The sequence below is a fragment of the Crinia signifera genome, chromosome 5 (genome assembly GCF_055691185.1).
Source record: "Crinia signifera chromosome 5, ASM5569118v1, whole genome shotgun sequence".
NCBI classification, from domain to species: domain Eukaryota; kingdom Metazoa; phylum Chordata; class Amphibia; order Anura; family Myobatrachidae; genus Crinia; species Crinia signifera.
This window is the reverse complement of record NC_139221.1, coordinates 331,470,734-331,483,245: the sequence shown is the minus strand read 5'-3', so window position 1 is coordinate 331,483,245 and position 12,512 is coordinate 331,470,734. Positions and strand designations below refer to the sequence as shown.

Below are 12,512 nucleotides of genomic sequence, written 5' to 3'. Positions count from 1 at the left end.
TACCTCGTCATCTCCCTTGTATGGGGTGGAGCCCTTGCCCCCAGCAATGCTGATCCCCAGGCCCCCAGTCTGACGCAGGATGCAGAGCGTGAGCTGGAAGCAGAATACAGACTTCATTAATGGGGGGGAAGACCACAGGACAAGTATAAACCCCACATAGCGGCCAGATGCTGTCAGGCCTCACAGCGTCACTGGTTAGGATGCAGGGAGATTCACAGCACTCAATGCAGGCATGCAACACGTCAGAGGGGACAGAGCGAGCAGAACTTATTGTAACGCATTGATGATGGGAACAGAACTTAGTGCAACTCAGGAGTGGTGCGTGCAGGTGCAGCGATTACATCTATGCAACACAATCTGCATTATACAAGCGGGGTAAGTGTCCTGCATTGCGGCCTGCCTAGTGTATGAGTGTCCACCATACTGGCTGTACACAACCACCAAACACTGTGTGTGTGTGTGTGTGTGTGTGTGTGTGTGTGTGTGTGTGTATATATATGTGTATCCACCATACTAGCTGTACACAACCACCAAACGCTGTGTGTGTATGTATGTGTGTGTGTGTGTGTGTGTGTCCACCATACTAGCTGTACACAACCACCAAGCACTGTGTGTGTCCACCATACTGGCTGTACACAACCACCAAACGCTGTGTGTGTGTGTATGTATGTGTGTGTGTGTGTCCACCATACTAGCTGTACACAACCACCAAACACTGTGTGTGTGTGTGTATATATGTAAGTGTGTGTGTCCACCATACTAGCTGTACACAACCACCAAATGCTGTGTGTGTGTGTATATATGTGTGTGTGTCCACCATATTAGCTGTACACAACCACCAAACGCTGTGTGTGTCACATGGGAGTATTAATACTGATAATTATACAGGACACTACATTATACAACGCACTTCCCATCCTATAAAATAAAAGCTTAAGACTACTCCTCACCTTGAAGGTCCACCTCACACCTCTAGATGGCACCAGACAGAGCTCAGTTTGGGCACAAACACATACACCCCCCCTTACGCCTACACACATCTCCCCCCCCCCCCCATGCCTACACACATCCCCTCCCCCAACTCCCTTACTCCTACACACAACCTCCCCCAACTCCCTTACTCCTACACACACACCCCCTCCCCCAACTCCCTTACTCCTACACACACACACCCCCTCCCCAAACTCCCTTACTCCCTACACACACCCCCTCCCCCAACTCCCTTACTCCTACACACACCCCCTCCCCCAACTCCCTTACTCCTACACACACACACACACCCTCCCCCAACTCCCTTACTCCTACACACACACACACCCTCCCCCAACTCCCTTACTCCTACACACACACACACCCCCTCCCCCAACTCCCTTACTCCTACACACACACACCCCCTCCCCCAACTCCCTTACTCCTACACACACACACCCCCTCCCCCAACTCCCTTACTCCTACACACACACACACCCTCCCCCAACTCCCTTACTCCTACACACACACACACCCTCCCCCAACTCCCTTACTCCTACACACACACACCCTCCCCCAACTCCCTTACTCCTACACACACACCCCCTCCCCCAACTCCCTTACTCCTACACACACACACACACACCCTCCCCCAACTCCCTTACTCCTACACACACACACACCCCCTCCCCCAACTCCCTTACTCCTACACACACCCCCTCCCCCAACTCCCTTACTCCTACGCACACCCCCTCCCCCAACTCCCTTACTCCTACAAACATCCCCTCCCCAACTCCCTTACTCCTACACACACCCCCTCCCCCAACTCCCTTACTCCTACACACACACCCTCCCCCAACTCCCTTACTCCTTGGATGTGAACGCGCATCAGATGTCCCTTCAAAGAACCTAACTGTAACCCAACAACCATGTCCTTCCTCCAGGAAACTTAGTGCTCTCACCAAGACACACGGGTCCGCCAGTCCCTACCATAGCTCTCTCCAAGACACACAGGTCCGCCAGTCCCTACCATAGCTCACACAAAGACACACGGGTCCGCCAGTCCCTACCATAGCTCACACAGGTCCGCCAGTCCCTACCATAGCTCACACAAAGACACACGGGTCCGCCAGTCCCTACCATAGCTCACACAGGTCCGCCAGTCCCTACCATAGCTCACACAGGTCCGCCAGTCCCTACCATAGTTCACACAGGTCCGCCAGTCCCTACCATAGCTCACACAGGTCCGCCAGTCCCTACCATAGCTCACACAGGTCCGCCAGTCCCTACCATAGCTCACACAGGTCCGCCAGTCCCTACCATAGCTCACACAGGTCCGCCAGTCCCTACCATAGCTCACACAGGTCCGCCAGTCCCTACCATAGCTCACACAGGTCCGCCAGTCCCTACCATAGCTCACACAGGTCCGCCAGTCCCTACCATAGCTCACACAGGTCCGCCAGTCCCTACCATAGCTCACACAGGTCCGCCAGTCCCTACCATAGCTCACACAGGTCCGCCAGTCCCTACCATATCTCACACAAAGACACACAGGTCTGCCAGTCCTTATCATATGCAATATTCAGGGAGAAATGAGATGGCTTTAGAGCAATAAACAGTCTAAAAAACACTTTGTGAAAAATTCCTTGGCTTTACAAACTGACAATGCAACAGTAAGAAAGCAATGACAGGGTCAACCCATAAGGAAAATGGGGCCCCTGAACCCCAGCCTCGCAAAGAACGCCCTGGTCTGGGTGTGCCACACGAATGTTTACACTTGGAGCAAGCAAAGGATTTAGAAAAAGAGGAGGATTTAGGCGGGATGTCCCCAGAGGAATTACCTTTCCCAGACACAGTGTGTAGAGAAAATAAGACAAGATATAGATAATGGAGGAAGAACACTCTACCAACAATCACCCTCACACACTAGTAATAAGCTGAGTATAGAGATGAAGAGAACAGTGTAAAGCCCCAAATACAGCATCTCAAAGTCAATTGGAGAGATCTGGGCTACACCTATTTTGTTCAGAACCTGAAGGGTTGGGAGGATGTACTATCCAGCAGAGACGAATGTCCAGGAGAGATACTGATGCCTCCCTTGTGGACAGACATAAGAGACAGCCAATCGTTAAAATGGAAACCACAGCCCCCCCATACAGAAAACAGGAACTAGAAGCCTCCACAAGTCCAGCACGTAATATGGGTTACTGATGACAGGGCCAGTTGTGGCTTTAGTTACCACTTCCTGTTGAGGTAATGGAGGCAACCTATCTGCTAAGAGAGACCTCAGTCACATGGTCAGAGCTTTCCTGTCAGTAGACAAGTGAAGCTCCAGGGTCCCGAAAACAAGTGTATGGCCGCTGTCCCCACTGGGGACGGTTTGTTGGAGGAAACCAATTCAAATAGCTGGGAAACTTTAACAAGATCCCAAGAGTCCGTCTCAAAAGAAGCTGTTTAGCAGTGCCTCTCGGGTTGAAGCTCAGAGCTGAGCACCAAGAAAAATAGGCCCACCAAATCCTGTAATAAAATCTGGCAGAGGAGGGCCCACAAACACTTAGCATATTTTCAATGACCCTGGACAAAAATACCCTAGCTCTCAACAGGGGGTTTCAAAGCTGAACGAGAGAGGTCTGGGTATACACACGGCCTTGAGTGAGAAGATCCAGGTGCAGAGGAAGACTGAGTGGGCCGTCTATTGAGAGGCTGAGAAGGCCCGCCTACTTGACAAGCTTTGGCCAATCCAGAGCCACTAGGACCATTGTTCCACCCTTCTTTTTGAACTTGCTAAGGATTCGACAAATTTGGGAGATTAGCAGAAAACCGTACGAGACGGAACTGCCAAGGCAACAACAGGGCGTCCACAATCTCCTGAAACTGAAAATAATCCTCCCACACAGCAAAGGGAAGAAACCGCTGATGCTCCAGATGAATGGGTACATGGAGATAGGCATCCTGGATGTCCGGAGAGGCCATGAAGTCTCCCGGAACCAGCGATGATAGAACGCAGTGATTCTCTTCGGGATCTGCTGGGTTTCTGAACCAAAAAAACCTCCAAGTCCTGGGGACGGAATGATGACCTTTGAAAGCAGGAGAGCATGAATGGCACCTCGAAGAGCTCGTGTTTCTTCTGGATCCATAGGCAAACCGGTGGAAAATAATTAATTGCCTGGGAGGATGACGGCAGAAGGCGAGAGCGTAGAAAAGCAACTGCCGTCCCTGATGCTGGGATACCCCAGGTAGAGGTCATTCCTATCAAGCTGTGCATTTGTCAGCTGGATCCAGGCGTCTTGCCACCACTACTTTGCGGTCTTGGAGGACTGAGTCTGAGACATGGAGAAGACATGACCCCTGAACTTACCCTGCAGACGAAAGGACCGATAAGTGGTAGTTCCTGACCTTGCAGTCGCAGTGGAAGGGAGAAAGTCAGTCTTAGATGCTGCCACAATCACTATGATCTTATCCAAATCTGATGCATAAAGAACTGCCTCTGAAAACGGAAAAGCCCCCAGCGCCCTCTTGGAATTAGAGTCTGCCCGCCAAGAAAGGTGCCCGAGGGCTCTCGTAGATGAGACCGACGAAGCCAAAGCTTTGAATGCCAAGTGTCCAGGGCAGCTTCCCCCAAATACAAAGTGGCCAATTGGACATGAGTGACCAGAGGCAACAACTCATCCCTAGGGGTACCTCTTCCACCCATTCCCCAAGAGCTTTAGCCAGCCAGGCCAAAGCCAATGAAGGTCTCGGAATATGTGTGTAAAAATAACTTTGAGGATATTCTCCAACTTCCTATCCATAGGCTCCTTTAGGGAAGAGGTGTTGGGTATAGGTGTATATATACGTGCACGTCCACCAGAGTAGAATTGTCCCACTCATCACGATTCTCCATTGGGAATTGGGATAAAAAGTAGAGCAACGTCTAGACACCTGAAAACGACGATTAGGTGTCGCCAATGCCTACGGCAAATGCTACTCCAGCTGATCTGACCTGGGGCACAATAGATTTTTTTCTTGTGCTTCAAAACAGACGCCATGGATTTGGGCGCAGGATGTACCTCTTCTATGGCAAAAACCTCTCTCAATGCCCTGACGAGGGCCTCCACATTCAAAGGGGATGGAGTGTCGTCCTCTGTGACAAAGAATAATCCACATTAGATAAAACTGACCCAGTCTCTTCCCGTTCCGAGTAATAATCAGATACCGAAGCGCATACAGAGGGAGACGTGGAAATAACACCCCCCCCCCCCCCCCCCCCCCCCAATGCACTCAGTTTTGAAATGTTCTTATGCAAAATTGCTGCAGGCCCTGCACAAAAGCAAACAGAGAACTTATCCCGGGAGGAAGTAAATCAGCCTGTACAGGTGCAGCCGGCTGAGCAAGGGAAGAGTCCACCAGCAAAGGTCGCCCATGCTACAGGGGTGTGGATCATTTGGTCTACAATAAGTAGGTCGACACAAGCATTAGGTCGACATGGGGTATTTCACTGGTACTTGTGTAATATCTGGGTGCCCGATTATTTGATTGTATGCCTTAACTAAGGCATACAATCAGATGCGATGCTCCATAGGATTCAATGTTAAAATGGTCCTGTTCATTTCCCCACTATCCAAGTGGGCATAGAGTTCATTGTATATAGCGCAGCGATCCCCGCTAGGGGACGCAGGTTACTTAAAATGTATTCCGATCGCATCGCATGCGATTTGGTTGCATGCGATGCGATTTTTCCAACCCGATCTCAAAATCAGGCGCCCAGTTATTACACAAGTACCGTTATTTTACCCGAATGTCAACATGGACACAGTGTGCCAAGCGCATCAGTGCAATTTAACCTATTTTATTCTCCCACCGCGCTCTAGTGGATGGTTGGGCATGAGATACCGCCTGTCGGCACATGTTGGCACTAAAAACAGTGAAAAACCCGGTGGACCCTTTGACTGTCGGCCATCATGTTGTAGACCGAATGACCGTATCCCAGCTACAGACAGACAGAGCGTAGCTGAAGTCAGGTCACACCTAGATGAACATCTAGAAGTACGGCCAAATATGTAAATAGAGATGGCTGAAATCCAGACCTTCAAAGAACGTCGTTTTAAACCCTTGTCCAATTTTCCTTGAAGGAAATCTCCAAAACCATAAGATGTAGATTTTCCACACTCAAGTGAGGAAGAAAAGTCCATAGGAGCTGGCATTCACAAGCACGGCCATTAACGCCATCCGAGGAAGGTCTGCGTGTAGAAATCGGACCTTGTTGTCAAAGGTCTGGACAAAGTGGATGACGCCATCCTGAACCTGCTGTTATCTTGAGTATATCGGCGACTTGTGTGGACAGTCTGGAGCCCCAGAGTTACAGCCTCCAGTTGCTACTTGATACGCTTGAGAGCCCAAGGAAACACTGGCGTCGGAGGAAACCGGCTAAATTAAATTCCACAAACAGTCATGGCACATACTGCAAAATTCCGTGGGTCTTTGGATCTTGTATAAAATCACTGAACTTTGTAATTATTGCGAGAAACCATGAACCCTCTTGTGGCAGACCCCACTTCTGCTGGAACACCTCCGGATTGACGGACCAATCCCCCGGGTAAAACAAGGTCCTTCATAATTTCCCACACTTAAGACGAACACTAATGATAATGCTGGAACATATTCCTCCGCCCAGGACATAATGAAGCCACCTGTTCCATTGCCGTCACACTCTTCCTGCCTCGCCTCCATGATTTATATATGCCACTGGTCGAAGGACAAAACAGAATGAGCATTCAAGAGATAGATAGATGCCTCTGGGCTGCAATACTTTGATGGGTAGGGTTGTCTCGGATGGTGACCAAAGAAAGGCCTTGGTTGCCCAACTGAGAAGACTTACGTCCGTGGTCAAAATGACTCAGTCCGGAGGTAATCGCGAACCAGCCACCATTGGAGAGACTGAGGAGTGCTGCTTGACAATACCAGAAACAGAGACTATAAGGATGCTGAGCATTCCATCCAATGCTGGAGAATGTCCCCCTGAAACTCAAGTGAATGGAACCAGGCGTATTGAGTAGTCTCGAAGGCAGAGGCCATGGTGCCCAGCAGCTGCATGCACTACTGGATCAGTCACAGTGCCGACAGCAGAGAGTCCTGCAGGGTCTGTGTCCGTTATGGAAAAGGTTAACCCTATGCAGATTGTACCCAACTTCACCCGTCCTCCCCAGATCTCTCACAGTACAGGGGGGCTCACAGTACAGGGGGGCTCACAGTACAGGGTGTCTCTCTGCAGCAGCAGCATCATGGACGCCCTCACCTGCCTCAAACAGTCTTTAACCCCTTCCCGACATTTGACGTACATTTACGTCATGGTCGGGAAGTACTTCCCGACACATGGCATAAATGTACGTCATGGATTTAAACTGTCACCGCGTCTATAGACGCGGTGACAGTTTGGAGATGTCTGCTGTCCCTGACAGCAGACATCCCCCCTCGCCGCCCAGGGGGGGCAGGGATGCCCCCCCCGGTCGGCGATCGCTGTGATTGGCTGTTCAAATCTGAACAGCCATTCACAGCGTTTCCTGTGTTACCGGCGGCTAAGCCGCTCGGTAACACAGGGATCGGTGGTGATCGGTGCTGTTAAGTACAGCACCGATCACCACCGATGAGCAGCACCCCCCTCCCACCCACCCGGCACTCACCCGGCAGCTCCCCCAGCCCCCCCGGCAGCAGCAGCAGTAGGCAGCCTCAGCGCTTCCCCCCTCCCACCCCCCCCCCGCGCAGCAGCAGCAGCAGCAGCATGAATGAGATCTGTTAAAAAAAATGTACTGAAATATATATATATATATATAAATATATATATATATATATATATATATATGTGTGTGTGTGTATGTGTGTATATATATATATATATATATATATATATATATATATATATATATATATATATATATATACACACACACACATATATATATATACACACACACACATATATATATATATACACACACATACATATATACATACATACATACATATATATATATATATATATATATATATATATATATATATATATATACACATACACACACACACACACACACATATATATATTATATAGAAAGATATTCCCGACATATGACGTATATATACGTCATGGTCGGGAGGTACTTCCCGACCGAAGACGTATATATACACGTCATGGTTTTAAACTGTCACCGCGTCTATAGACGCGGTGACAGTTTGGAGATGTCTGCTGTCCCTGACAGCAGACATCCCCCCCTCGCGGCGATCGCTGCGATTGGCTGTTCAAATGTGAACAGCCAATTGCAGCGTTTTCTGTGTTACCGGCGGCTAAGCCGCTCGGTAACACAGTGATCGGTGGTGACCGGTGCTGTTAAGTACAGCACCGATCACCACCGATCGCCAGCCCCCCCCTCCCACCCGGCAGCCCCCCCTCCCTCCCACCCGGCTGCCGCAGCGCCAGCACCCCTTCCACCCCCCCACCAGCCGCAGCGCCAGCCCCCCTCCCAAAGCTGGTGACCAAAATGGGGTCACATGTGGGGGGGTTCCACTGTATTGGTGCTTCGGGGGTCTTGCTAATGCGACATAGCACCCACCATTCATTCCACCACCAAATATCACTCCTTCCCTTCTGAGTCCTGCCATGCACCCAACTGGTATTTTTTGGTCACATGTGAGGCATTGCCGTACTCGGGAGAAATTGGGGCACAGATTTTGGGGTGCTTTGTCTCCTTCATTCCTTGTGAAAATGAAAAATTGAGCCAGATCTGCATTTTTGTGTAAAAAAATGTAATTTTTTACAGAAAAATGCAGTTCTGGCTCAAAATTTTTCATTTTCACAAGGAATGAAGGAGACAAAGCACCCCAAAATCTGTGCCCCAATTTCTCCCGAGTACGGCAATGCCTCACATGTGACCAAAAAATACCAGTTGGGTGCATGGCAGGACTCAGAAGGGAAGGAGTGATATTTGGATTTTGCAGCACAGATTCTGGTTGAATGACCCCCGAAACACCCATACAGTGGAACCCCCCCACAAGTGACCCCATTTTGCAAACTACACCCTTCAGGGAATTCATCAAGGGGTATAGTGTACATTTCAAACCCCCAGGGGTTTCACCAATTTTGATACAACTGAGCTGTGAAAATGAAAAATTAATTTTTCATTTTCACTGCCCAGTTGTACCACAATTGGTGAAACCCCTGGGGGTTTGAAATGTACACTATACCCCTAGATGAATTCCCTGAAGGGTGTAGTTTGCAAAATGGGGTCACTTGTGGGGGGCTTCCACTGTATTGGTGCTTTGGGGGTCTTGCTAATGCAACATAGCACCCACCAAAATTCCACCAGAATCTGAGCTGCAAAATACAAAAATCACTCCTTCCCTTCTGAGTCCTGCCATGCACCCAAATGGTATTTTTTGGTCACATGTGAGGCATTGCCGTACTCAGGAGAAATTGGGGCACAGATTTTGGGGTGCTTTGTCTCCTTCATTCCTTGTGAAAATGAAAAATTTTGAGCCAGATCTGCATTTTTGTGTAAAAAAATGTAATTTTTTACAGAAAAATGCAGTTCTGGCTCAAAATTTTTCATTTTCACAAGGAATGAAGGAGACAAAGCACCCCAAAATCTGTGCCCCAATTTCTCCCGAGTACGGCAATGCCTCACATGTGACCAAAAAATACCAGTTGGGTGCATGGCAGGACTCAGAAGGGAAGGAGTGATATTTGGATTTTGCAGCACAGATTCTGGTTGAATGACCCCCGAAACACCCATACAGTGGAACCCCCCCACAAGTGACCCCATTTTGCAAACTACACCCTTCAGGGAATTCATCAAGGGGTATAGTGTACATTTCAAACCCCCAGGGGTTTCACCAATTTTGATACAACTGAGCTGTGAAAATGAAAAATTAATTTTTTTCATTTTCACTGCCCAGTTGTACCACAATTGGTGAAACCCCTGGGGGTTTGAAATGTACACTATACCCCTAGATGAATTCCCTGAAGGGTGTAGTTTGCAAAATGGGGTCACTTGTGGGGGGGTTCCTAACTTTTAGCATCTTATGGTGCCTAGAAACCTACATGGTGCCTAAAAAATAATCTCATAAAAAGGAGGCTCCAAAATCAAGTAGGTGCTCCTTCTATTATGAAGCCTGTGGTTTGGTCACCGTGCACACTAGGGCCACATATAGGATATTTATGAAAACCAAAGAATTGGGGGAATCAATTTTTAGTCACATTTCTCTAGTAAAATCTGCTGTGTTCCTTAGAAAAATGTATTAAAATTGAAAATCTGCAAAAAAAATGAAATTTTGAAATTTCACCTACACTTTGTTTTAATTCCTGTGAAACACCTAAAGGGTTAACAAACTTCCAAAATGCTGTTTTGAATACTGTGAGGGGTGCAGTTTTTGAAATGGCATCATTTATGGGGGTGTCTCACATACAAGTCCCTCAAAGTCACATCAGAACTGAACTGGTCCCTAAAAAAATCAGTGTTTGAAATTTTCTTGAAAATTTGAGAATTTGCTATTCATATTTTAAGCCTCCTAGTGTCCAAAAAAATGAAAATGAGGTTGAAATAATGATGGCAACATAAAGTAGACATATGGTCTATGTTAGTTATTAACTATTTTGAGTGGTATGATTATTTGTCTCACAAGCAGAAAATTTAACATTTTGAAAATTGCTAAATTTTCCATTTTTTTCCGACATTTTGGTATTTTTCACAAAAAAACACAGACTGTATCGACCCAAATTTACCACTAATTTGAAGTACAATGTGTCACGAAAAAACAATCTCATAATCACTGGGATAAGTAAAAGCAAAAAAAAGCAATCCCCACTTAAGTGATACATGTCAGATTTGAAAAAAAGGGCTCTGTCAGGAACGCAAAAACTGGATCTGTCAGGAAGGGGTTAAAACAAAAATAATTGTGTCAAAGCAGTCACCAAGCAGATACCTTTATATCAGAGGACAATGTAACAATAAACCCGCCCCTCACAGTCGCTGCCGTCCCTGATTCCAAAAGCAGACCCCATCTCTATTCAAATCTCATGACATACTTGTAAGAAGCTTACAGAGAACACACCACCTTGGTTGGCCTTTCCATACACATATAACAGGGGCCTACCACCCGTGAGCACCGTGGTTCATCTGCTGGCCTCCACGGTTTTCAGTTTGGATTACAAATACAACTTCCTTTTCCCATTTGGCCGTACAGACCCGAGGACAACTGCCGCAATGCTATCCCAAGGGATTGAAATCCTCTAGCGGCGCTGGGTAACTATTAGCCCCAATATAACTGCTCCAATGTGTACCAGTCCAGATCCACTCATTAAGTGGTTCAGTTATATTAACTTTTAATTATTACCTTTGTTCTTTATTTTTTATTGTCAGTGATTTGTGTGTGCGCCACTTTTTCTGTGTCTATCTCTTCACTGGCTCCCCATTCTTTTCCGAGTTCTCTTTAAACTCCTCACCACCACCTACAAGGCTCTCTCCTCCTCCACCGCGCCTTACCTCTCCTCACTGATCTCTATCCACACTCCCTCCCGTCCTCTCACCTAATCACCTCCTCCCACTCCCATGTCCAAGACTTCTCTCGCGCTGCCCCCCTGCACTGGAACAACCTCCCGCCACCCATCAGGCTTTTTGATTCCCTTACCTCCTTCAAGCGCTCCCATAAAATCCACTTTTTTCGACTAGCCTATCCCTCCTCCTAACCTCTTTCGCTCCTCCTATCCTGCCTACCCTACCCCTCCATCTGTTCCTACTTATCCTGTTGTCTTTCGTTCGTCCACCCACCTCCTTTTAGTATGTTAACTCTTATGAGTAGGGTCCTCCTGCCTCACGTACTCACCCTACCTCTTTACCTCACCTGTGCTCCTGTCCTGTTCTTCCCTTCCTCTACTTCATCTTCAGTCTCCTCGACAATTTCCACACCTACTTCAGAACTGATGCTGATTTTAGTTCTACCATCTATACCCCTATTTATGCTGTATTTTATCTACACACCCTGTACGTTACCTTGTCATTTGTTTTTTTGTTTGCTATGTACGGCGCTGCGGACACTTTGTGGCGCCTTAGAAATAAACAAACTACTACTACTACTGTATTTTTTTCAGAGAACACACCACATCTGACACAGGACACAATTCACATTATCTATCCTCCAACTGCAATATTCTCCTTTAAAGCTCCCCTACCCGAAAAAGAGACTATCATCTTTACACAAATCCCCCACCCCCCCTGTGGATCACAGGGCCCCCAGATCTACACATTGCTGTTCATAATGATGGGATAGGCTGCATTCTCAGTTATGTCCCTTGTTTCTAGTGATGGTATAGGGTGCATTATCAGTGGTGTCATTGTTACTAGTGATGGGATAGGCTGCATTATCAGTGATGTCATTGATTCTAATGACTGTATAGGCTGCATTGTCAGTGAGGTCACTGGTTAGCAGTGATGGGATATCCTACATTCTCAGTGATGTCACTGGTTCCTAGTGATGGTATAGGGTGCACTATCAGTGAGGTCATTGTTACTAGT

General features: G+C 47.6%; 1 protein-coding gene across 5 annotated transcripts in view; it reads right to left on the bottom strand.

The window, feature by feature from the left end:
- Window positions 1–12,512, bottom strand: part of SCRIB (scribble planar cell polarity protein) — an 86,784-nt gene that overhangs the window by 15,524 nt on the left and 58,748 nt on the right. For all 5 annotated transcript variants that reach the window (XM_083145028.1, XM_083145031.1, XM_083145029.1 and 2 more), the window contains one exon: window positions 4–93. In XM_083145028.1, the coding sequence (XP_083001154.1) occupies window positions 4–93 (90 nt within the window). The remainder of the gene's footprint in view (window positions 1–3; window positions 94–12,512) is intronic.